Source organism: Xyrauchen texanus, chromosome 11 (genome assembly GCF_025860055.1).
Source record: "Xyrauchen texanus isolate HMW12.3.18 chromosome 11, RBS_HiC_50CHRs, whole genome shotgun sequence".
Lineage (NCBI taxonomy): Eukaryota > Metazoa > Chordata > Actinopteri > Cypriniformes > Catostomidae > Xyrauchen > Xyrauchen texanus.
In genome coordinates this window covers 1,371,454-1,399,435 of record NC_068286.1, presented here as the reverse complement: position 1 = coordinate 1,399,435, position 27,982 = coordinate 1,371,454, and the positions used below count along the sequence as shown (strand labels likewise).

At 40.4% G+C, this 27,982-nt stretch overlaps 1 protein-coding gene across 1 annotated transcript; it reads left to right on the top strand.

The window, feature by feature from the left end:
• The first annotated feature begins 128 nt into the window (after positions 1 to 128).
• LOC127651556 (zinc finger protein 260-like) lies at positions 129 to 27,814 on the top strand. The gene is made up of 4 exons (XM_052137450.1): positions 129 to 353; positions 423 to 879; positions 9,965 to 10,825; positions 26,300 to 27,814. The coding sequence occupies exons 1-4, from the start codon at positions 186 to 188 to the stop codon at positions 26,947 to 26,949; spliced, it is 2,136 nt and encodes a 711-aa protein (XP_051993410.1). The 5' UTR covers positions 129 to 185; the 3' UTR covers positions 26,950 to 27,814.
• Positions 27,815 to 27,982: the final 168 nt, after the last annotated feature.

Below are 27,982 nucleotides of genomic sequence, written 5' to 3'. Positions count from 1 at the left end.
GAAAGAAAGAAGAACTCACAGTTTGTTTAGATGTTCAGCTGCTGCGTCTTTAATACATTTCTGTCACTTCTGTTTCTATTCTTGATGATTTCCTCTTTCATGACAGCAAACCAAACGTTTCTCTTTGTTTTGACAAGAGCTTTAAATATCCTGTTTCAGGAGTCTTATTGAGTTTTTGTGTTGAGATGTTGAAGATGAGTTTGCAGGTGGATTTGATGTGCTGTAAATCAGTAGGAACTGATCTGTCCATGCTGGATATTGATGATTTGATGACAGAAATCTCTCAGCTGAAGAAAGAGGTGGCGTTACTGGAGGCAAAGCTGAGGGAAAGAGGAGATCCACTGAACGGAGAGGTTTGTACAGCTGTTAAATATATCAAGAGTCCAGATGAGTCAGTACAGTGATTGTGTTGTGTTTGTCAGGAGCTGGAGAAGGTTTCCTGTCAATCTTCAGTGTGTGTGACTGATGGGACCTCCACAGAATGTCAGGATTCAGTGTGGAGCGTCAGAGATCAGAGATCCAGAGACACACAGGACTCAGAGCTCAGCCTCACTTTACTCTGTTATACTGACGCTCAGGAGAGTGTGTGTGACAGTAATCAGGGTGATCAAACCTCCACAGAGTCTCTGGCTTCTGTCTGTAACGCTGGAGAACAGCAGATGCTGCAGATACCATTGAAGATGTGTTCAGTGAAGCTGCTGGACTGCAGGAACCTGATGGAGATGAGAGGAGAAACCACAGCAGAGGAACAACATGATGATCACCATGAAGATGAGGATGTTGTTCAACATGACAGTCATGATGATGATGATGATGATGATGATGAGGTGGATGTTATTCAACATGACAATGATGAGGATGAAGAATTTATTCCATCAGGTATGTTTCATTCTTTAATGTTGTATCTTTCTTCATATTTCGAAAAACTTGAGGAAAGAGATACCATTATTTCGTTTATATTTCTATTGTTCCTAACCTTTAAATCAGGGATGTGATTCTTCCGGATTAATTTTTAATTAAAGTTAAAATAATAAGGAAGTGCGTCATAAACAAACTCCAAAAATGGCATTTCTCTGTGCGGTCAGCACCGCTTCTATGTGTCACGTGAACTTCTTAGTCTTAGCCCATTATACACTTTAACAGTTTTTGATAAGTCTTTTAAGAGCATCATATAAGATATTTAGACTTGCTTTTAGAAAATATATTTTGTATATGAGTATATTCTTTTCTTAAGTGAAAAAATACACTTATATTTAAGATACATTCTCTGAAAGCAAGTCTAAATATCTTATATGTTGCTTCAAGTAAATGTCTTGTTTTAACGATTTTTAGATATTTTAAATGGAAAATAAGACAAAAACTCTTGATTACAATAGGATTTTTTTGCAGTGAAATTTGTTACTGAACTAAACTTAATAAAAAATATTTTTTCCCCTTGTAATTCAGTGAATGTCATTTAGAGATATCTTATATCTTTTTATATTTAAAAGATGATTTCATCATCTTTATTGTTAGTAAGCATGTTTAATACAACCTTTTATGTTTAGGCACAAGCTGAATAATCGGTTAAGAGCTAATGATTAATCATTGCAATAATCGACCGAATAGTCAAATAATCAGTCTAATAATCATTCGATTAGTTAATTAGCAAAATAAGTGTTAGTTGCAGCCCTATTAAACATTAAACATAGTTGGAAAACTTTGACTCTAACCTTAGGGGGAAACATAGAGGGAACAGAATTCGACAAAGGGGAAACATAGGGGAACAGAATTCGACAAAGGGGAAACATAGAGGGAACAGAATTCGACAAAGGGGAAACATGGGGGAACAGAATTCGACAAAGGGGAAACGTGGGGGAACAGAATTCGACAAAGGGGAAACATAGAGGGAACAGACTTCGACAAAGCGGAAACATGGGGGAACAGAATTCAACAAAGGGGAAACATAGAGGGAACAGACTTCGACAAAGGGGAAACATAGAGGGAACAGACTTCGACAAAGGGGAAACATGGGGGAACAGAATTCAACAAAAGGGAAACATAGAGGGAACAGACTTCGACAAAGGGGAAACATAGAGGGAACAGACTTTGACAAAGGGGAAACATGGGGGAACAGAATTCGACAAAGGGGAAACATTGGGGGAACAGAATTCGACAAAGGGGAAACATGGGGGAACAGAATTCGACAAAGGGGAAACATGGGGGAACAGACTTCGACAAAGGGGAAACATAGAGGGAACAGACTTCGACAAAGGGGAAACATGGGGGAACAGAATTCGACAAAGGGGAAACATAGAGGGAACAGACTTCGACAAAGAGGAAACATAGAGGGAACAGACTTCGACAAAGAGGAAACATGGGGGAACAGAATTCGACAAAGGGGAAACATGGGGGAACAGACTTCGACAAAGAGGAAACATGGGGGAACAGAATTCGACAAAGGGGAAACATGGGGGAACAGAATTCGACAAAGGGGAAACATAGAGGGAACAGACTTCGACAAAGAGGAAACATGGGGGAACAGAATTCGACAAAGGGGAAACATGGGGGAACAGAATTCGACAAAGGGGAAACATAGAGGGAACAGACTTTGACAAAGGGGAAACATGGGGGAACAGAATTCGACAAAGGGGAAACATAGAGGGAACAGATTTTGACAAAGGGGAAACATGGGGGAACAGACTTCGACACTAACCTTATGGGGAAACATAGTAAGAACAGAATTCGACAAAGGGGAAACATGGGGGAACAGACTTCGACACTAACCTGAAGGGGAAATATAGGGGGAACAGTCTTCGACACTAACCTGAAGGGGAAACATAGGGAGAACAGACTTCGACACTAACCTGAAGGGGAAACATAGGGAGAACAGACTTCGACACTAACCTTAAGGGGAAACATAGGGAGAACAGACTTCGACACTAACCTGAAGGGGAAACATAGGGAGAACAGACTTCGACACTAACCTGAAGGGGAAATATAGGGGGAACAGTCTTCGACACTAACCTGAAGGGGAAACATAGGGGGAACAGTCTTCAACACTAACCTGAAGGGGAAACATAGGGGGAACAGACTTCAGCACTAACCTTAAGGGGAAACATATGGGGAACAGAGTTCGACACTAACCTTAAGGGGAAACATGAGGGAACAGAATTCGACAAAGGGGAAACATGGGGGAACAGAATTCGACATTAACGTAAGGTGAAACATAAGGGGAACAGAATTCAACAAAAAGTATACATGGGGGAACAGAATTCGACATTAACGTAAGGTGAAACATAAGGGGAACAGAATTCAACAAAAAGTATACATGGGGGAACAGAATTCGACAAAGGGGAAACATAGAGGGAACAGAATTCGACAAAGGGGAAACATAGAGGGAACAGACTTCAACAAAGGGGAAACATGGGGGAACAGAATTCGACAAAGGGGAAACATAGAGGGAACAGACTTCGACAAAGGGGAAACATGGGGGAACAGAATTCGACAAAGGGGAAACATAGAGGGAACAGACTTCGACAAAGGGGAAACATGGGGGAACAGAATTCGACAAAGGGGAAACATAGAGGGAACAGATTTTGACAAAGGGGAAACATGGGGGAACAGACTTCGACACTAACCTTATGGGGAAACATAGTAGGAACAGAATTCGACAAAGGGGAAACATGGGGGAACAGACTTCGACACTAACCTTATGGGGAAACATAGTAGGAACAGAATTCGACAAAGGGGAAACATAGAGGGAACAGAATTCGACACTAACCTTAAGGAGAAACATAGGGGGAACAGACTTCGACACTAACCTGAAGGGGAAATATAGGGGAAACAGACTTCGGCACTAACCTGAAGGGGAAATATAGGGGGAACAGTCTTCGACACTAACCTGAAGGGGAAACATAGGGAGAACAGACTTCGACACTAACCTGAAGGGGAAATATAGGGAGAACAGACTTCGACACTAACCTGAAGGGGAAACATAGGGGGAACAGTCTTCGACACTAACCTGAAGGGGAAACATAGGGAGAACAGACTTCGACACTAACCTGAAGGGGAAACATAGGGGGAACAGACTTCGACACTAACCTGAAGGGGAAACATAGGGGGAACAGACTTCGACACTAACCTGAAGGGGAAATATAGGGGGAACAGTCTTCGACACTAACCTGAAGGGGAAACATAGGGGGAACAGACTTCAGCACTAACCTTAAGGGGAAACATATGGGGAACAGAGTTCGACACTAACCTTAAGGGGAAACATGAGGGAACAGAATTCGACAAAGGGGAAACATGGGGGAACAGAATTCGACATTAACCTGAAGGTGAAACATAAGGAGAACAGAATTCAACAAAGAAGTATACATAGGGGAACAGAATTGACATTAACGTGAAGGTGAAACATAAGGGAACAGAATTCAACATAAAAGTATACATGGGGAACAGAATTCGACAAAGGGGAAACATAGAGGGAACAGAATTCGACAAAGGGGAAACATAGAGGGAACAGACTTCAACAAAGGGGAAACATGGGGGAACAGAATTCGACAAAGGGGAAACATAGAGGGAACAGACTTCGACAAAGGGGAAACATAGAGGGAACAGACTTCGACAAAGGGGAAACATGGGGGAACAGAATTCGACAAAGGGGAAACATAGAGGGAACAGATTTTGACAAAGGGGAAACATGGGGGAACAGACTTCGACAAAGGGGAAACATGGGGGAACAGAATTCGACAAAGGGGAAACATAGAGGGAACAGACTTCGACAAAGGGGAAACATGGGGGAACAGAATTCGACAAAGGGGAAACATAGAGGGAACAGATTTTGACAAAGGGGAAACATGGGGGAACAGACTTCGACACTAACCTTATGGGGAAACATAGTAGGAACAGAATTCGACAAAGGGGAAACATGGGGGAACAGACTTCGACACTAACCTTATGGGGAAACATAGTAGGAACAGAATTCGACAAAGGGGAAACATAGAGGGAACAGAATTCGACACTAACCTTAAGGAGAAACATAGGGGGAACAGACTTCGACACTAACCTGAAGGGGAAATATAGGGGGAACAGTCTTCGACACTAACCTGAAGGGGAAACATAGGGAGAACAGACTTCGACACTAACCTGAAGGGGAAACATAGGGAGAACAGACTTCGACACTAACCTGAAGGGGAAATATAGGGGGAACAGTCTTCGACACTAACCTGAAGGGGAAACATAGGGGGAACAGACTTCAACACTAACCTGAAGGGGAAACATAGGGAGAACAGACTTCGACACTAACCTGAAGGGGAAACATAGGGAGAACAGACTTCAACACTAACCTTAAGGGGAAACATATGGGGAACAGAGTTCGACACTAACCTTAAGGGGAAACATGAGGGAACAGAATTCGACAAAGGAGAAACATAGGGGAACAGAATTCAACAAAAAGTATACATGGGGGAACAGAATTCGACATTAACGTAAGGTGAAACATAAGGGGAACAGAATTCAACAAAAAGTATACATGGGGGAACAGAATTCGACAAAGGGGAAACATGGGGGAACAGACTTTGACACTAACCTTGGGGGGAAACATAGAGGGAACAGAATTTGACAAAGGGCAAACATGGGGGAACAGACTTCGACAAAGGGGAAACATAGAGGGAACAGAATTCGACAAAGGGAAACATGGGGGAACAGAATTCGACAAAGGGGAAACATAGAGGGAACAGAATTTGACAAAGGGGAAACATAGAGGGAACAGAATTCGACAAAGGGGAAACATGGGGGAACAGACTTCGACAAAGGGGAAACATGGGGGAACAGAATTCGACAAAGGGGAAACATAGAGGGAACAGACTTCGACAAAGGGGAAACATGGGGGAACAGACTTCGACAAAGGGGAAACATGGGGGTACAGAATTCGACAAAGGGGAAGCATGGGGGAACAGACTTCGACAAAGGGGAAACATAGAGGGAACAGAATTCGACAAAGGGGAAACATGGAGGTAACAGAATTCGACAAAGCGGAAACATAGAGGGAACAGAATTCGACAAAGGGGTAACATGGGGTAACAGAATTCGAAAAAGGGGTAACATGGGGTAACAGAATTCGACAAAGGGGAAACATAGAGGGAACAGAATTCGACAAAGGGGAAACATAGGGGAGAACAGACTTCGACACTAACCTCAAGGGGAAACATAGAGGGAATAGAATTCGACAAAGTGGAAACATAGAGGGAACAGACTTCGAAACTAACCTTAAGTGGAAACATAGAGGGAATAGAATTCGACACTAACCTTAAGGGGAAACATAGGGAGAACAGACTTCGACAATAACCTCAAGGGGAAACATAGAGGGAATAGAATTCGACAAAGTGGAAACATAGAGGGAACAGACTTCGAAACTAACCTTAAGTGGAAACATAGAGGGAACAGACTTCATATTTATATTATATATTTATATTTTCTTACATTTTGAATGCTTTTCTAAAAATGTATACCATGCAATTGGCATTCTTTGCCAAAATATCTTTAAGCTCTCGAAATCTGTCAAAATTCCTTTAGGGTGTAAGAACTTTATTCTTAATGCATTTCTTAATAATAATAATAATATATTTATTTTTTATAGCGCCTTTAAAAGTAGCTTTCTCAAAGCGCTTTACAGACAAGCATAACAGCAGATGTAAATACAAAAATAAGCACATAAAATTAAGATCATGTAAAAGCAATCCTAAAATAAAATGTTTTAAGAATAGATTTAAAAGTCACTAATGTTTTTGCTTCCCTGATGTCGGCCGGAAGGGAATTCCAGAGCTTAGGAATATAGACAGAAAATGCTCGATCACCCCTCATATGAAGCCGTGTCCTCGGAACAACCAAAAGACCACTCTGAGTGGTGCGCAGATTGCGACGTGGTGTGTAAGGTATTAATAAATCAGTCAAATACTCCGGTGCCAAATTGTGCAGAGATTTATAGGCCAGCATAAGGATTTTAAAATCAATACGGTACCTAACAGGCAGCCAGTGCAAGGACTCCAAGACCGGGGTTATATGGTCCCTAGCCCTGACCCCAGACAGCACTCTAGCAGCTGAATTTTGAAGATATTGCAATTTATCCAATGATGATTTAGACACCCCAGCTAGAAGACCATTGCAGTAGTCAATACGCGAAAAGACAAAAGAATTTATAAATTTCTCAGCTACCGAGAAGGACAACATAGGACGTAGCCGGGCTATATTTCTAAGGTGATAAAATGATGTCTTAACTGTATTCTGGACAAAAGGCTCAAATGACAGTGTGGCGTCAAATATGACACCCAGATTTTTTAATTTGGTCTTAAACTCCAGTGTAACGCCATCAACAGATAGAGTAGGAGACCCAACCTTTCGCAGTTGATGAGTAGATCCAAGGAGCATGACTTCTGTTTTTGAGCCGTTTAGAGACAGAAAATTATTGGACATCCAAATCTTTATCTCAGCAATACAGTTAGAAAGATGCCCAACGTTCACTTGCTGACCGGTCGAGTATGTAGATAAATCTGTGTATCGTCAGCATAACAGTGATAGTTAAGGTTGAGAGATTGTAGTAATTGACCAAGTGGATAGATGTACATATTAAAGAGTAAAGGACCCAAGACTGATCCTTGTGGAACACCCGTATGAACAGAACCAACTTTGGACCTATAACCACCCAAAGAAACAAATTGACTGCGATCAGTGAAATAGGACTTGAACCAGTCAAGAACAGTCTCTGACAAACCAAATACATGTTCGAGGCGATTGAGTAATAGGGCATGATCAATAGTGTCGAAGGCTGAACTGAGATCCAAAAGAATGAGAATGGACGTGGAGCCGGAGTCAGAGGCAATTAGTAAGTCATTAGCGACTTTCACCAATACAGTCTCAGTGCTGTGTAATTTCCGAAATCCTGATTGATGAGGCTCGAATAGTTTATTTTCAATTAAATGTTTGTTTAATTGTGATGCAACCACACCCTCCAAGATTTTTGACAGAAATTAGAGATTTGAGATTGGGCGATAATTAGACAGATTTTTCATCTCAGAATTTTGCTTTTTTAAAACGGGAGTAACCGCAGCAGTTTTAAGTGCTGCTGGCACCTCCCCAAATGACAAGGAGTCATTTATTATTGCAAGAATTGAGGGACACAAAGGACCAAAGCAGGATTTAAACAGGCTACCAGGCATGGGATCAAGTATGCAAGTGGTAGCTTTCATACTAGAAACCTGGTTGCAAAGCATCTCATGTTGTACTAAAGTGAATTTGGATAAAGGAGTGCCAGAGAAATTAGGAGTATTAACTGTAAGATCAGCAGACTGCAAGGTATGAATATTTGTGCGAATATTGTCAATTTTTTCACTGAAAGATTTGAGAAACTCATTACACAGCCAGCCAGATGAAGTCAAAAAACTGACACTATCTGCTTTGAGTAGACTGTTAATTGTATGAAAGAGCTTCCTGGGATTACTTTGATTGTTCTCAATAATGTTTGAGAAATAGGCAGATCTTGCAGTTTCAATGGATACTCTGTAGTTTGACAAGGAATTTTTCCAGGCCTGGTGAAACACATTTAAACCAGAGTAGCGCCATTTTCGCTCTAATTTCCGACACACAGCCTTCTGTATACGTAAATCACCATTATACCAGGGGGCTGACTGTGCAAATGAAACATTACATGTTTTTATGGGTGCATAGGTGTCCAAGTTGGCTGTGAGAACATTGTTAAATACTGAAATTTTATCCTCAATAGGAGCAGAAGACATGCCATCTAAAGAAGAGACAATCGAGTTTGCAAAGGTAGCATGATCAATTGATTGCCATTTACGGAATGAAATAGTTTGTGAAGTCACTCTACTAGAATGAAATGTCTCAATGTTAAAGAGGATGGCTAGATGATCAGAAAGTCCAGCATCCACAACAGAGAGATTAGAAAGAGATGAGTCATTTGCAATTATTAAATCTAACGTATGTCCTTTACAGTGAGTAGGGACAGTTACAAACTGAGAAAAATTAAAACAGTCCAAGAGTGATAGGAAGTCCTTGGCCAAGAGACAGGCTTTCTGATCTACATGTATGTTAAAATCACCCAGAATCAAAATTCTCTTAAATCTGACAGACAATATAGAAAGAAGATCAGCAAACTCAGACAGAAAGTCCTTATTCATTTTAGGAGGTCGATAGATAGTGACCATAGCAGAATGGAGAGCAGAGTGAGTATCAAACACATTTAAAACAAGACATTCAAAAGTTTTAAAAGGAGAAACAGACACAGGGTGAATCTTGGCTTGTTCATATGGCAGAGCAGAAAAGTTAGTAAAATCAACCCCAGAGGAAGACAGTCTTTTAATCCTTCGCCGGCAGTTCAAAACTGGGATGGAGGACGACGAGGAAGAGACGTAGCTTCGGCCTGTGCTCCGATGAATATACCGCTTAGGCCGCAGTAATCCAACCCGGTCACAGTGGTCGTAGGTGTCCCCCAACAGATAGTAATTCCGCTTGGCATCACAACGGAGAGAGGAGCGGCAGCCAGAGCGCGCCAGCGTACCCAAGGCCAAGTCTCAAAAATGTAATGGAAAAGTATTGTGAATTTCTATTCTTCAATTGCATCAGTAGTTCATACTTCAACAAAAAATTACCAAGACACCAATTGATGAAAAGTAATTTAATAAATGTTCAGTCAGTTCTGAGAGGAGCTATAACATCATTTGGTTGTTGATGTGACTTGGTTTGATATTTTGGATCTAATGCAACAAATTTCTGAAATTTTTAAGTGTGTTTTTGTGCCTTTTTGTGGCCGCAGTATGTTGTCAAAAGCTCTCCGGTTCTCTTCTTGTTTAGTTTTTTTTTATATATTCCCTCCCCCACTTTAACACAGCAATTTTCAGCCACGTTATTTACAGTATATTCTGTATGATAATTACGACCTTACTATTACTTACTTTCATGTTCCCTTTAGATAGAAACAGTGGTTCATGTTCAGTTGGGGAAACGATATCTACATCAAAAGAGTGTCTGTCAGCACAAAGTCTTTCCTGCATCACCTGTCAGATGACATTCAGCTCAAAGGGACATTTAGTAAGACATGAAAAAAGACACACAGAACAGAAAATCTACAAATGTAAGACATATGGGAGCAGCTTTTCTACATCAAAAGAGAAGAAACTTCATTTGAAAGTGCACAGAGTAAAGAAGCAGTACTACTGTGAGCAGTGCGGGAAGGTTTTCTTTACTACTCGTTCCAATATGAATGCTCACATGAAGACACACAGTGATAAAAAGGAGTTCCACTGCAAAGAGTGTGACAAATTTTTCAGAACTAAAGGAGTTCTTGTTATTCATAAGAGACTACATACCGGGGAGAAACCGTACAAGTGTCCTCACTGTGAGAAGAGATTCAACCACAAGCCCCATCTGAAGACACATGTCCGTGTGCACACCAAAGAGAGGCCGTATCAGTGCAGTGAATGTGGGAAAACATTTGCACAGCTAGATTCTCTAAAGTCACATCAGAAAATACACTCTGAAGAGAAACACTATCAATGTTCACTGTGTGATAAACGTTTCCGTCATAAGTCTCAGCAGATAATCCATGAGAGAATGCACACTGGAGAGAAACCTTACCTTTGCTCTCACTGTGGAAAGAGATTTTCTGGTCCAGGTCATCTCCAGATTCATCTGAGAGTGCACACGGGAGAAAAGCCTTATCACTGTAGCATTTGTGGGATGAGTTTCTGCCAACACTATAACTTTGTAAAGCACCAGAGGACACATACTGGTGAAAGACCTTACAAATGCACTCAGTGTGACAAAACATTTGCCCGACCGGACGTCCTGAAAACCCATCAGAGAGTGCACACAGGAGAGAAACCTTACAGCTGCTCTACCTGCGGGGAAAGATTCACTTATTTAGGAAGTTTTCACACTCACCAGAAGAAACATGCTAAAGAACAAGCTGCCCTTGAATCATCATCATAATGTGTTTTCACAGCTTTATTGTTAAAAAGATGCTGTACATTGCACTTTAATTGGCAGCATCACATTAAACTCTCATGTGGATTCAGATTAGAGATGAATGGAGTTGAACTCCTATCCACCTTATTCCTACACCCCGTGATACTATGCACGAAATATGGGAATTATTTCCGCTAAGAAGTAAACGCAGTTGTAGTTGCATCGGACATTCATTAATATTTTTGTTGCAGTGTTGATCATTCATTGATAGATCTAAGTATGTGAGCACAGCCCGACGGAGCATAATAAGGACAATATACAGATAGCCGTTCCATCTTTAATTGATGATTGGGAGGACAATTTAAAGAAGCTGCTTCAGGATGTATGTAGAGCAGTGAATTGCATGTTATCCCTGAGCTCTGTAAGGACATCGTAACGTGTTCTAGCCAAAACAACTTGACCAAAACATAATTCAGTACTCACTAAGACCTTGTTTATAGCTGGTATTTGTTTTGTTCAATGATTCAAAATACAATTACTCACTTTTTGACTCGCATGCTGGTCTTGTACGTCGGTTTCTCAAACCATTTGTAAAATGTGCTGTAACAGTGTCATCTACAGGATTCTTGAAGATCAACAGGAATTTAAATGAATGCACATCATCACAGTATTAAGATGTATCTCTGTGATCTGATCACATGTGGTCAGATGAGACACATCACTGTTGGGCGCACAAATGCATTTGCTGTGAACACTTGTGACATAGCATCACTTCATCATAAATTAATAAACCAGATAAATGTCAAAAAAGACAAAGAAGCTTGGAAAATTGTACACCAGGTACAGCTCAATTTTCATCTACTGTAATTACACATGAAGACACACTGAAGAAGATCCGTAAAGATCTCGTACATGTACATGTAAGCTCTTTTTCATTTTTTTCAGTTAATTACTTTTATAGCCAGTTTCAACTCTTGATTTAGTGCAGCAGTTGACACGTTACGAGTGTCACTTCGCTGCATCCCGGACAATGTTTACAGCATTTCTAATGCGTTTTTGCCTACCTCCATATTTTTTCTTTTTTTTGTGATTCGATAACTTTGTCTACTGATGAAGATATTAGAAACTTTGTTGAACCATTAGAAATCCCTAAACTGACGACTGACCAAAAAAATTATCTTGATTCTGAGATAATCTTGGAGGATCTCTGCAAGGTAATTAAGGCCTTGCCTACAGGCAAGGCTCTGGGGCCAGATGTTTTTGCCACTGAATTTTTCAGATCTTATGCTACAGAACTGGCTCCACTTTTGCTAGAAATTTATACAGAATTTTTAAAAATGGAAAGCTTCTCCCAACCATGACAAAAGCCCGGATCAGTCTGATTCTAAAAAAGGACAAAGATTCAAGCGAATGTAAGAGTTACCGTCCAATTTCTCTGATTGAGCTAGACATAAAAATATTGTACAAAATTCTGGCTTTACTGATTAAGTAAAGTTATGACATCTCTTAAACATACATATCAGGTGGGGTTTATTTGGGCCTGCAGCTCTTCTGATAATATTAGGCATTTCATCAATATTATTTGGTAAGTGGTGAATGATCAGACTCCGATCGCGGCCATCTCACTTGATGCCAAAAAGATGTTTGATATGGTAGAATGGGATTATCTTTTTAAGATTTTGGAAATATGTGAGTGGTGGTGGCGTAGTGGTCTAGAGCACATAACTGGTAATCAGAAGGTCATTGGTTCGATCCACACAGCCACCACCATTGTGTCCTTGAGTAAGACACTTAACTCCAGGTTGCTCCGGGGGGATTGTCCCTGTAATAAGTGCACTGTAAGTTGCTTTGGATAAAAGCGTCTGCCAAATGCATAAATGTAAATATAAATATATGGGTTTGGGAATACTTTTATTGGATGGATTAAGTTACTTTATAGACACCCAGTAGTGGTGGAACAAACAAATTGATTAATTTCAGATTATTTTACTCTGGATATTATTTCCCCATAATTGTTCTCTCTTGCCCTGGAACCATTAGCAGCCACGATAAGAAAGGAGGAGGATTTTCAAGGGGTGATGGTGAGAGGTGTGGCACATAAGATTCTGCTTTATGCAGATTATATTTTATTATTCTCTGACCCTTCTAGATCTATGCCTTGCTTCCACAGAATTATTACATTATTGGGATACAGAGTTAATTGGGATACAGAGTTAATTGGTCTAAATCCGAATCTTTGGCTCTGACAGCATACTACCCAATAACGGCTTTTCAGCCAGGTTGCTTTAAGTGGCCCCCACAGGGCATTAAGTATTTGGGTATTTTATTCCAAGCAAATTTGTGTGATTTATTTACAGTTAGTTTTGAAGTGATGTGGGCAGGTGGGCTTCATTACATTTATCTATGATTGGGAAGGTTAATGAAATTAAAATTAATTCTATTCCAAAATTCAACTACCTTCATTTGGAATGGGAAACGTCCCAGATTACATTTCAGTAAACTGCATAGGCTGATTAATAAAGGTGGGATAGGCCTACCCAAGATTTTGTTTTATTATTATGCATTCAGTCTCAGACATTTGGCTTATTGGTCACTTCCATCTGAGCGAGCCCCTCCCTGTTTGTTTGTAGAAAAAGAAGCTCTTGCCCCTATTTTTCCATTGCAAAGCCTTTCTATCAAACTAACCGGAGATGCTAAATCACACCTGTTATCATGCATTTAATTTTTACTTTTATTTAAATGTTGCCTCGAGCTTATGGCTTAACCCCAAGTTATGTGTTAATAAATCCCCTTTTTGCTGGAGTGGATTATGAGGGAGGTTAATACACTCGGTGACCTATATGAGAGCAGAGTGTTGAGATCCTTTTGAAAACCTGATTCAACAGTTATCCCAGATGATTCCCAGATCTCAGTTATTTAGATATTTACAGCTGCGTCACCTTCTCTGTACTATTTTGGGAGTAGCATACACCCCTCGAAAGTTGCAGATACTCTGGGAGAGGTGATTACTGCTTTTGGAAAAGGTCACAAGGCATCAGTGTATTACTCCCTATACTAGAAAGATTTAAACTTGGTATTGGAGGAGGGAGTGTAGGCTGGGATTCTAAAAAACATCAAGTCTGTATGTAGAGATGCAAGGGTGCACTTTATGCAATTCAAGATTTGACATCGATTTTATTGGACCCCCTCTAGATTGTATAGGCTTGGTCTAAAAGACACACCAACCTGTTGGTGATGCCAATCAGAGGATGGAGACATAAGCCATGTCTTTTGGGGGGGTGTTAAGATCCAGGAGTTTTGGTTGAAGTTTCAGAGACTTGTGTGACATATTGGGCACTCAGGTTAAATTTTTCCCCAGACTCTGTATTTTGGGTGATGGGTGGCCATCAGTGTGAAGAATAGACACATAAAGAGTTGGGTCCTAATCAGCGTCATGATTGCCAGACAGATTCTGTTAAGGTGTTGGAGGTCAACTAGAGTGCCCTCATTTCAGGAGTGGTGCTTGGAGATGAGTAGGGTGGCGGCCTTTGAAGAAGGGTCTTACAGAAGACTAGGGAAATTAAATTTGTTTATGGAGAAATGGGGTGGATGTTTGTCGTTGCTGGACTTGTAATTATTATTATTTATCTTATTTTTGTATATATATATATATATATTTTTTTTTTTTTATGTGTGTCTATAATCATGTGTATATATTCATCTGTTACCACAGTGATGATTGATGTGAGTCAGGGTAGGGTTGGGGATTGGGAGGGGTGGTTGTGGGGTTTAAATGTTGATTCCATGTACATATGTTTTGCTGTTCTTTTTAATGTAGTGAAATTTGTAAAATGTAATTACAATAAAAATCGTATATATATTTTGAATGTGTTGAAACTTGATACCGGGCGACGCATCCTGACCTGATAACTGCACCATTAGAACGGTTTCATGCTGAAGAGCTGCTTAGAAGTACTGGAGCACAATCTGTAACTGGCGACGCTCAAAAATTCTCAATTTCTTTTTATGGTTGACACATTTTTTTACAGGCATATAATTTTAACTGGTATATCAATGGATGAGCTTAATACTGAGCCATTTCTCAATATGTGTTCTTGTCTGTACTTGTGTTCTTTTGGACATTTGAAATGTCAACATTTGTAGCCCAAGTACTGTTCCAATTCAAAGTCTGCATCTAACAAAGTACAATCCAAATGCCCAGATGTGTTCTTGCTCTGCCCGTTTTATCGAGGGTGCATTGGGAGGGGACTTGTGTGGACTTTGGACAGCCCAGTATCTCAGAATGCATTTAGCACCAACCAGTGGTCAGGTTTGTTGGCCTCCTTGCTCGCACACGCATTTTCAGTTCTGCCCACACATTTTCTATTGGATTGAGGTCAGGGCTTTGCGATGTCTACTGCAATACCTTGACTTTGTTGTCCTAAAGCCATTTTGCCACAACTTTGGAGGTATGCTTGGGGTCATTGTCCATTTGGAAGACCCATTTGCGACTGTGCTTCAACTTCATGGCTGATGTCTTGAGATGTTGCTTCAATATATCCACATAATTTTCCTTCCTCATGATGCCATCTATTTAGTGAAGTGCACCAGTCCCTCCTGCAGCAAAGCTCCCCCACAACATGATGCTGCACCCCCATGCTTCACAGTTGGGATGGTGTTCTTCAGCTTGCAACCCTCACCCTTTTTCCTCCAAACGTAACAATGGACATTATGGCTTTGTCCCCATGTGCACTTGAAAACTGTAGTTTGGCTTATTTATGGCAGTTTTGGAGCAGTGGCTTCTTCCTTGCTGAGCAGCCTTTCAGGTGATGTCCATATAGGACTTTTTTTTGCTGTGGATCTAGATACTTGTCTACCTGTTTCCTCCTGCATCTTCACAAGATCCTTTGCTGTTGTTCTGGGATTGATTTGCACGTTTCACACCAAACTCTAGAAGACAGAATGCGTCTCCTTCCTGAGCGTTATGATGGCTGTGTGGTCACATGATGTTTATACTTGTGTAGTATTGTTTGTACAGAAGAGCGTGGTACCTTCAGGCATTTGGAAAATGCTCCCAATGATGAACCAGACTTGTGGAGGACCACAATTGTTTTTCTGAGGTCTTGGCTGATTTCTTTTGATTGTCCCATGATGTCAAGCAAAGAGGCACTGAATTTGAAGCTATATACAGTATATATAAATACATCCACAGGTACAACTCCAATTCAGTACACCTCCTATCAGAAGCTAGTTGTCTAAAGGCTTACCATTATTTTCTGGAATTTTCCAAGCTGCTTAAAGGCACAGTTAACTTAGTGTATGTAAACTTCTGACCCACTGGAATTGTGATATAGTCAATTAAAAGTGAAACAATCGGTCAAAAACTATAGTTTGCTAATATTAAATGTGTGGAGTGGTTAAAAAATAAGGTTTAATGACTTCAACCAAAGTGTATGTAAACTTCTGACTTCAACTGTATATATATATATATATTGCGAGAGAGAGAGAGAGAGAGAGAGAGAGAGAGAGAGAGAGACATTTATTATTAGCATATTCTCAATGTAGCATCATGTACAAATCCTAGATTGCCCATGTACACATCCATAAATGCGCCCTTGGCATCACAGATGCCCTGTAGTAGCATTGAGGGGGAAAGAATCCTGATGTGGCACACTGGCAGCACAGTGTAATGCCTCATGGCCAGCAAGGTGAACAAAGACGGAATTTTTTTTACATTGTTTATTAATTGTTGTTTTATTTATTATGTATTTATTGCTTATTTATCTGTTTTTACTATTTAATATTTATTCAACTGTATTCTAAATATATTGTCTGATATGAATTGTTGAAGTCTACCAGAATTAAATTTCCCTCTAACATCTGATCTGTTTTGTCTGGTACTTATGTTCCCCTCGTGCATGAGAAGGTTTCTATTTCTTTGATTGCTTGATAGGCCGTTTAAGAGCACACCTGTCTTCCCAGGTTCTCAAAAAGTCAAAAAGTTGCTTCTGCCTATATGATTACTGTATCATGGACATGAAATGTCCTGTTTGTGTTTAAGTCTGTCCTGGTTAATGACTAACGATGTACAAGACACAGGGCTTTCCATATCATTAGCATACACTATAGAAGCAGGTGTCACTACATACTGGTATTTTTCATGCTACATTTCACTATTTTCAAGACGATGGCAGAGACATGTTCTGCTTTCGGATGCAAAGTTGCTAAAGGATAAGTGGTGGAAATCCAAGATAAATGGGTGCAGTTTATTTGGATAAATCGTAGTGTCCCAGTAAAACTTCCAGAGAAAAGTCGAGTTTGCAGTAGTCATTTTCCAGAGAACTGTTTTGAAAATGTTACCCAAAAACAGATGGGTTTTGCCACTAAACTTACATTGAAGCCCATCAATTTATCCTGGAGACACAACGAGTACGAGCCAACATGTTGGTCAACCGGTAAGTTTCTTTTTCTTGTGTTTTATCCGCTGACTGTGTCCAACAAATCTGCAGTGAGCTGACTAAAGTTACCCCAATACATTTGATATATTTATGTATATGTTGATGAAGAATGATACAGAAAACTTACTCAAAATGTATACTTATGTTAGTTATGATGAACTATATGATTTATTAGAAAACTCTTCTTCTTCCTCCTGCTGCTGAATGTTGCTTGTGTTGTGACTCCAGTCCAGCAGGAGTCGCTCTGAAGCTCTTTAGTCCGCCGGTAAACTCACTAAAGAAAGAAAGAAGAACTCACAGTTTGTTTAGATGTTCAGCTGCTGCGTCTTTAATACATTTCTGTCACTTCTCTGTTTCTATTCTTGATGATTTCCTCTCTTTCATGACAGCAAACCAAACGTTTTCTCTTTGTTTTGACAAGAGCTTTAAATATCCTGTTTCAGGAGTCTTATTGAGTTTTTGTGTTGAGATGTTGAAGATGAGTTTGCAGGTGGATTTGATGTGCTGTAAATCAGTAGGAACTGATCTGTCCATGCTGGATATTGATGATTTGATGACAGAAATCTCTCAGCTGAAGAAAGAGGTGGCGTTACTGGAGGCAAAGCTGAGGGAAAGAGGAGATCCACTGAACGGAGAGGTTTGTACAGCTGTTAAATATATCAAGAGTCCAGATGAGTCAGTACAGTGATTGTGTTGTGTTTGTCAGGAGCTGGAGAAGGTTTCCTGTCAATCTTCAGTGTGTGTGACTGATGGGACCTCCACAGAATGTCAGGATTCAGTGTGGAGCGTCAGAGATCAGAGATCCAGAGACACACAGGACTCAGAGCTCAGCCTCACTTTACTCTGTTATACTGACGCTCAGGAGAGTGTGTGTGACAGTAATCAGGGTGATCAAACCTCCACAGAGTCTCTGGCTTCTGTCTGTAACGCTGGAGAACAGCAGATGCTGCAGATACCATTGAAGATGTGTTCAGTGAAGCTGCTGGACTGCAGGAACCTGATGGAGATGAGAGGAGAAACCACAGCAGAGGAACAGCATGATGATCACCATGAAGATGAAGATGAGGAGGAGGATCATGAGGATGTTATTCAACATGATGATCACCATGAAGATGATGAGTTGGATGTTATTCAACATGACAATGATGATGGTGATGAAGAATTTATTCCATCAGGTATGTTTCATTCTTTAATGTTGTGTCTTTTAAAACATTGTCATGTGAGTTCATATTTCGAAAAAAGTGATACCATTATTTCTATTGTGGGGACACAGACTTCGACACTAACAGGAATCAGTTCAAGTAATTTACTGAATGTTTGTTCAACAGCACAGACATACGTTAGACTGCAGTGATGTCACATTGGCATAGTTCAGGCACAGAGTTGGACATAGTGATTGCAGCTCAGTGGGTTTTTAGGAGTATGTATGTGGCTGCAAATAAACAAACAACAATAAATGTTGCATGTATAAATAAAACCTTATTTATAAACTCTTATAAGTTTAACATCATGCCTGGCTCCATATAAACAATATGAACAGAAAAGCTATAAATTATAATTCACCATTCTTCTAAATATGAATACGTATAAAACAAATAATGGAATATCAGTTTCAGTATTACAATAACATATAAATCACACAGAATTAACTTAAATAATCAGTTTACAATGCTATTGTCTGTAAATGATACGGGAGTGTGCATGACTCAGCATATATCTCGATTAGATTTATGAACAAAATACTAAATTATTCTAATCAAACTGGAGGTCACGTGAGGCCATGCGAGGAGCAGACGTGTAAACGGCAAGTTTTTAAATAGTTTTCATGTTATATTCTGATGAGATTTGATACACCCAGCTACATATTTGTTCTTTGAGGTAAACATGGCAAAGATGTTAAAATCCTCGGGCTCTGGAGACATTAAAAGACACTTACCTGCTCAAGCTGAAACCTCTGATGGGCCTGCGGACCAGGGACTCAATTTGAACAGTGCGGCGGGAGAAATCCAGCGTCAACTGTCCAACATGTCTGTGATGCTGAAGAAGGTTGTTGCTGACTTGGAGGATCTCGCTGTAATTCATTGATCGATTACGGCGATGGAAACAAAATTCTCTGAGTTGGTTACAAGAGCAGCAGATGTTGAGAAATGGATCGATTATCTGGAGTCATCGGAATGGGAATTATCCGTTAATCCGCTAGCAATCAAAATAGATATAGAATAGATATAATATTGAGAGTAGACTTTAATCTTTTGATGGACTCAGTCCTTGATCATAATGAAGCCAAAGTGTGTAAGACCCCTAGAGCAACATTGATGCTTCACAGGATGTGTCAAAATCTTGATCTGCAGATATTTGGCAACTTTTGAACCCATCTGGTTGGGACTATACATTTTTTTCATCAGTCCATAAGATTTATTCTAGAATAGATTTTGTTTTAAATCCAAGTCCCTCATTTCATCTGTTGTTGATTGCTCAATTGGAAACATCTTAGTCTCAGATCCCGCCCTGGTGAGTTTAGAGTTGTTGCCACATATGGAGAAAAAGAAATAATATAGTTGGCTCTTTAGTGTATCCCTTTTGCAAAATCCTGATTTCCAACAAATGCTAAAGGCTGAAATCAATGTTTATATGGAGACCAACTGATCCTCAGTATCCTCTGTGGATGTGGCTTGGGATGCACTTAAGGCGGTTCTTAGGGGTCGGATCATACAGTATACCTCCCGCAGGGAGGTCTTTTTCTACTATTACCTCAGTGAAATCTGCTGATGGTGAAATTTTTACCTTGGCCATTGATATTAATAATGTCTTTAAAGAGTTCTATCTTGTTCTGTATAGTTCCATGTCTATGTCTACTGATGAGGATATCAGCAACTTTGTGGAACCATTAGAAATCCCTAAATTGAAAAATGATCTTGATTCTGTGATAACCTTGGAGGAACTTGGTGAGGTAATTAAGGCCTTACCTGCAGGCAAAGCTCTGGGGCCAGATGGTTGTGCTGCTGAATTTTTTTAGATCTTATACTACAGAATTGCTCCACTTTTGTTAGAAGTTTATACAGAATCATTAAATAATGGAAAGCTTCCCCCAACCATGACACAAGCCCTCATCAGTCTGATTATTTTTTAGTAAAATGGTTTATTAAATAAATATACACATACATACATACATACATGTACACACATAATAATCATACTCACTTAAAACTATACTACAGTACTCTCTCCACACCCCACACAAGAGCCCCCAAAAAATTCCAAATACCTGCCCCATTTCCAGACAAACAAATCTAAATCACTCCATTTTACAAATAACACCACCTCATAAGCCGCTACACTCCCCATCTCCATGCACCACTTCGGATATGATGGCGCACCAGCTGACCTCCAACCCCTCAAAATAACCTGCCTGGTGATCATCACACAGGTCAGAACCCAATTCTCTATATGACCATCCCCCACATCGACGACTGCCCCATCGCCCAGAACACAAAGTCTGGTGCAAAACGAAACTTGAGTGCCCACCTTGTCACACACAGAATTCTGAACCTTTGACCTGAATTTCTGGATAATTTCAGATTATTTTACTCTGAATAGGTGCACCCAGCAGGGTTGCCCACTTTCCCCATTATTGTTCTGTCTTAGTATGGCACATAAGCTTCTGCTTTATGCAGATGATATTTTATTATTCGTGTCCGACACTATTAGATCTTTGCCTTGCCTCAACAGAATTGTGAATTCCTTTTCCAAGTTCTCTGGATACAAAGTCAGTTGGTCTAAATCCAAAGCTTTGGCTCTGACAACATACCGTCCAGTAACAGCCTTCCAGCCTGGCACCTTCCAGTGGCCTAAAAAAGGAAATAATTATTTGGGGATTTTATTCCCGGCAAATTTGTGTGACACAGTTAAAGTTAATGTTGACCCTTTAATAAAAAGATTTGAGTGATGTGGACAGGTGGGCTTCATTACATTTATCGATGATTGGTAAGGTTAATGTTATTAAAATTAACTGTATTCCAAAAATTCAACTTCCTGCTACAGTCAATCCCTATAGATGTCCCCTCTCTTATTTGAAGTAATTTGATAGCATAGTGAAGTCCTTAATTTGGAATGGTAAACACCCCAGACTACATTTCAACAAATTACATAGGCCGATTGACAAAGGTGGGCTAGGTCTACCCAAGATTTTGTTTTATTATTATGCATTCGGTCAGGCATTTGTCTCATTGGTCTATTCCACCTGAAAGAGCCCCTCCCTGGTTTTCTATTGAACAGGAAGTCATTGCCCCTATTTTGCCATTGCAAAGCCTTTCTATCAAACTAACCAGAGAAGTTAAGTCACACCCCGTTCTCTCACATTTGCACATGATTTGGACAAGATTGGCCAGAGTATTGAAATCGGACATTTATTTAAATGTTGCCTCGACCACATGGCTGAACCCCAAATGATGTATCAACAAGTCCCTTTTCTGTTGGTCAGATTGGATTGTGAGGGGGGTCACTACACTCGGCAACCTGTATGAGAGTGTTGAGATCTTTTGAGATTTTGGGTCATCATTTTGGGATTCCCAGATCTCAGTTTTATAAGTATTTACAGCTGTGCCACATGCTCTGTACTGTTTTTGGGAGTAGCACACCCCACCCTAAAGTGGCAGATACTTTGGGAGAGGTGATTACTGCTTTTGGAAAAAGTCATGAGGCATCAGTGTATTACTCCCTGCTAATTCAGAGACTGGGGGATGGAGCTTTAACTTCTCTCAAGAGAGTGTGGGAGAAAGATTTCAACTTGACATTGGAGGAAGGAGTGTGGGCTAAGATTCTTAAAAACATTAAGTCTGTATCTAGAGATGAAAGGGTGCGTCTTATACAAATCAAAATTTTGCATTGATTTTATTGGACCCCCTCTAGACTGAATAGGCTTGGTATTAAAGACACACCCACCTAGGATTCTGCATCAAGAGATGCAAGGATCGCCTTATGCAATTTAAGATTTTACATATATAGGGTTGGTCTTATGCAATTTAATATTTTACATATATTATATAGGCTTGGTCTTAAAGACACACCCACGTGCTGGTGATGCCAATCAGAAGTTGGAGACACAACCCATGTCTTTTGGGGATGTGTTAAGATCCAAGATTTTATGTTAAAGGTTAAAAATTATTTATGTGATGTTTTGGGCGCTCAAATTTGACTTTGCCCCAGACTTTGTATTTTGTGCGATGGGGCAGTTATACGTTTGGGGGGACAAATACATAAAAATTGGGTTCTGACTAGCATTATGATTGGCAGACAAATTATTTGAAGGAGTTGGAAGTCAGACGAAGCACCACCATTTCCAGAGTGGTGTGCGGAGATGGGGAGGGTGGCGGCTATTGAGATGACTGGTAGAAGGCTGGGGTTGGGGGACTTGTTTTTCAGGAAGTGGTGTAGGTATTTGGTGGTTTTGGGGTCTCTTGTGGAAAGGATGAGGAGAGAGAAGTTTAGTTTAATTATGCATGTTTATTATACATTTTATTTATTTGTTTTGTGTGTGTGTGTATTATTTTCTGTGATCTCATTGGTGTTCTTTGGGTTGGGTGGTGCTGGTGTTTGGGGTGTTTTTCACTGTTGTGTTATTTTCTTTGAATCAATAAAAAATATTAATTACAATTATTCTGGTCAAACTTAAGCGAAAAGGGAACATTTGAACTCACTTTTCTTGATGCACAGTTATTAATAAACACAAGATGCAACTTCTTGAACACTCTTCACTCACAGAGTGCAACTGTTAATGACGTGCACATTTCTCAGTCTCGTATACAATAATATTTGACACATCTGGCAGTGGCCGCTAGATGGCACCTTTGCGCTTCCTTTGTAACACTAACTTAAGGCGAAACATAGAGGGAACAGACTTCGACAAAGGTGAAACATAGGGGGAACAGACTTCGACACTAACCTAAGGGGAAACATATGGGGAGATGATTCCAACACTAACCTTAATGAGAAACATTGGAGGAACAGACTGTGACTCTTACCTTAAGGGGAAACATAAGGGGAACAGACTTGAACATTAATCTTAAGGGGAAACAGACTGGGACTCTTACCTTAAGGGGAAACATAGGGGGAACAGACTTCGACACTAACCTGGAGGGGAAACATAGGGAGAACAGACTTCGACAATAACCTGAAGGGGAAACATAGGGAGAACAGACTTTGACACTAACCTTAAGGGGAAACATAGGGAGAACAGACTTTGACACTAACCTTAAGGGGAAACATAGGGGGAACAGACTTCGACACTAACCTGAAGGGGAAACATAGGGAGAACAGACTTCGACACTAACCTGAAGGGGAAACATAGGGAGAACAGACTTCGACACTAACCTGAAGGGGAAACATAGGGAGAACAGACTTCGACACTAACCTGAAGGGGAAACATAGGGAGAACAGACTTCGACACTAACCTTAAGGGGAAACATAGGGGGAACAGACTTCAACACTAACCTGAAGGGGAAACATAGGGAGAACAGACTTCGACAATAACCTGAAGGGGAAACATAGGGAGAACAGACTTCGACACTAACCTGAAGGGGAAACATAGGGGGAACAGTCTTCGACACTAACCTGAAGGGGAAATATAGGGGAACAGTCTTGACACTAACCTGAAGGGAAACATAGGGGAACAGACTTCGACACTAACCTGAAGGGAAATATAGGGGAACAGACTTCAACACTAACCTGAAGGGGAAACATAGGGGAACAGTCTTCGACACTAACCTGAAGGGAAACATAGGGGAACAGTCTTCGACACTAACCTGAAGGGGAAACATAGGGAAACAGACTTGACACTAACCTGAAGGGAAACATAGGGGAACAGACTTCAACACTAACCTGAAGGGAAACATAGGGGAACAGTCTTCAACACTAACCTGAAGGGAAACATAGGGGAACAGTCTTCGACACTAACCTGAAGGGGAAACATAGGGGGAACAGTCTTCGACACTAACCTGAAGGGGAAACATAGGGGGAACAGTCTTCGACACTAACCTTAAGGGGAAACATAGGGGGAACAGACTTCAACACTAACCTGAAGGGGAAACATAGGGGGAACAGTCTTCGACACTAACCTGAAGGGGAAACATAGGGGGAACAGTCTTCAACACTAACCTGAAGGGGAAACATAGGGGGAACAGTCTTCGACACTAACCTGAAGGGGAAACATAGGGGGAACAGTCTTCAACACTAACCTGAAGGGGAAACATAGGGGGAACAGTCTTCAACACTAACCTGAAGGGGAAACATAGGGGGAACAGTCTTCGACACTAACCTTAAGGGGAAACATAGGGGGAACAGACTTCGACACTAACCTGAAGGGGAAACATAGGGGGAACAGTCTTCAACACTAACCTGAAGGGGAAACATAGGGGGAACAGTCTTCAACACTAACCTGAAGGGGAAACATAGGGGGAACAGTCTTCAACACTAACCTGAAGGGGAAACATAGGGGGAACAGTCTTCAACACTAACCTGAAGGGGAAACATAGGGGGAACAGTCTTCGACACTAACCTTAAGGGGAAACATAGGGGGAACAGACTTCAACACTAACCTGAAGGGGAAACATAGGGGGAACAGTCTTCGACACTAACCTGAACGGGAAATATAGGGGAAACAGACTTCGACACTAACCTGAAGGGGAAACATAGGGGGAACAGTCTTCGACACTAACCTGAAGGGGAAATATAGGGGGAACAGACTTCGACACTAACCTGAAGGGGAAATATAGGGAGAACAGACTTCGGCACTAACCTGAAGAGGAAATATAGGGGGAACATTCTTCGACACTAACCTGAAGGGGAAACATAGGCGGAACAGAATTTGACACTAACCTTAAGGGGAAACATAAGGGGGAACAGTCTTCGACACTAACCTTAAGGAGAAACATAAGGGGGAACAGTCTTCGACACTAACCTTAAGGGGAACAGTCTTCGACACTAACCTGAAGGGGAAGCATGGGGGAACAGACTTAATATTTATATTATATATTTATATTTTCTTACATTTTGAAAGCTTTTCTAAAAATGTATACCATGCAATTGGCATTCTTTGAGAGCTTATTGGAGTTATAAGCTTTCGAAATCTGTCAAAATTCCTTTAGGGTGTAAGAACTTTATTCTTAATGCATTTCTTCAATTGCATCAGTAGTTCATACTTGTAGTCAAAAATGACCAAGACACCAATTGATGAAAAGTAATTTAATAAATGTTCAGTCAGTTCTGAGAGGAGCTATAACATCATTTGGTTGTTGATGTGACTTGGTTTGATATTTTGTATCTAATGCAACAAAATTCTGAAATTTTGAAGGTTCAAATGCTTTAAGTGTCTTTTTGTGCCTTTTTGTGGCCGCAGTATGTTGTCAAAAGCTCTCCGGTTCTCTTCTTGTTTAGTTTATTTATATATTCCCTCCCCCACTTTAACACAGCAATTTTCAGCCACGTTATTTACAGTATATTCTGTATGATAATTGCTACCTTACTATTACTTACTTTCATGTTCCCTTTAGATAGCAACAGTGGTTCATGTTCAGATGGGGAAACGATATCTACATCAAAAGAGTGTCTGTCAGCACAAAGTCTTTCCTGCATAACATGTCAGAAGACATTCAGCTCAAAGGGACATTTAGCAAGACATGAAAAAAGACACACAGAACAGAAAATCTACAAATGTAAGACATATGGGAGCAGCTTTTCTACATCAAAAGAGAAGAAACTTCATTTGAAAGTGCACAGAGTAAAGAAGCAGTACTACTGTGAGCAGTGCGGGAAGGTTTTCTTTACTACTCGTTCCAATATGAATGCTCACATGAAGACACACAGTGATAAAAAGGAGTTCCACTGCAAAGAGTGTGACAAATTTTTCAGAACTAAAGGAAATCTTGTTATTCATAAGAGAATACACACAGGAGAGAAACCATTCAAGTGTCCTCATTGTGAGAAGAGATTCGCCTACGGAAACTATCTGAAGACACATGTCCGTGTGCACACCAATGAGAGGCCGTATCAGTGCAGTGAATGTGGGAAAACATTTACACAGCTAGATTATCTAAAGTCACATCAGAAAATACACTCTGAAGAGAAACACTATCAATGTTCACACTGTGATAAACGTTTCCATCAAAAATCTCAGCAGATAATCCATGAGAGAATGCATTCTGGAGAGAAACCTTACCTCTGCTCTCACTGTGGAAAGAGATTTTCTGGACCAGGTAGTCTCCAGTTTCATCTGAGAGTGCACACGGGAGAAAAGCCTTATCACTGTAGCATTTGTGGGATGAGTTTCAGTAAACAGAATACCTTTGCAAAGCACCAGAGAATTCATACTGGAGAAAGACCTTACAAATGCACTCAGTGTGACAAAACATTTGCTCGACCGGATGTCCTGAAAACGCATCAGAGAGTGCACACAGGAGAGAAACCTTACAGCTGCTCCATCTGCGGGGAGGGATTCACTTATTTAGGAAGTTTTCAGACTCACAAGAAGAAACATTCTAAAGATCAAGAATCATCATAGTGTGGTTCATAATTAGCAATCAGTTAAAAAAAAGGGTATTGAGTAAGAATATCATAAACATTCGATATATTGATTATTGATTGGCAAGTTATTTTACTGATACTGTTACGTCCTGCCCGAGTCTAGGGTTGGGGAAGAGTAACAAATCTGGTTGGGGTTCCCTTCTCCCATCCCAGCACTCTAAAATCAACAGTCAACTTTAGAAAATAAAATGATATTTTTATTAATCTAAGAAAGTGGATGTCTCAAAAGCTTCAGGAGTCAACCCTCAGTCCACAAAAGAAGCAAGTTACTTACAGCTCAGCAACCTGCAACTACACCTACAACTTTGAGCACTACAACAACATTCAGCAACACGTCCACACCAACCGCTGTCTGGAACGAGGAAAGGGAAGCTCCTTGCAGTAGAGATCTGCCTGGTCTTTATCCTGCTGCCCTCACCCACCAATGAATTCCGAAAGAGGAGTGATTGGCAATCGTTCTTGAAGACCCCTGGATGTTGAGCAGCCTCCATGGAAGAGAGAGAAAGAGAGAGAGAGACAACAAAACAAGAAAAACACAGCACAAGCTGGGAACATTTTCTATTGCAATAAGGCATAGATGCAATTAAACAAACGAAGAGGACAGAAACTAAAAATAAAGTAATATGTCCTGGGACATAAAATGAGACCTAGTCAACTTGTAAATGAAAATACAATGTGTAGGCTGTATGAAATAAAGCAGCCTCCTTTGGAGTTGTAGCATGTGTTGACTGTGGTGTTGGTACATTCGTAGGAAATATATCAAGTCAAGTCAAGTCAAGTGGTTTTTATTGTCGTTTCAACCATATACAGTTAGTACAGTACACAGCAAAACGAGACAACGTTCCTCCAGGACCATGGTGCTACATAAAAAAACAACAAAGGATCAACATAGGACCACATGAGACAATACAACGAAATAAAATACCTATATAAACTACCTATATATACCTATATAAACCTATATAAAGTGCACGTGCAAACATGTGCAAAAAGTACAGGACAGTACAACA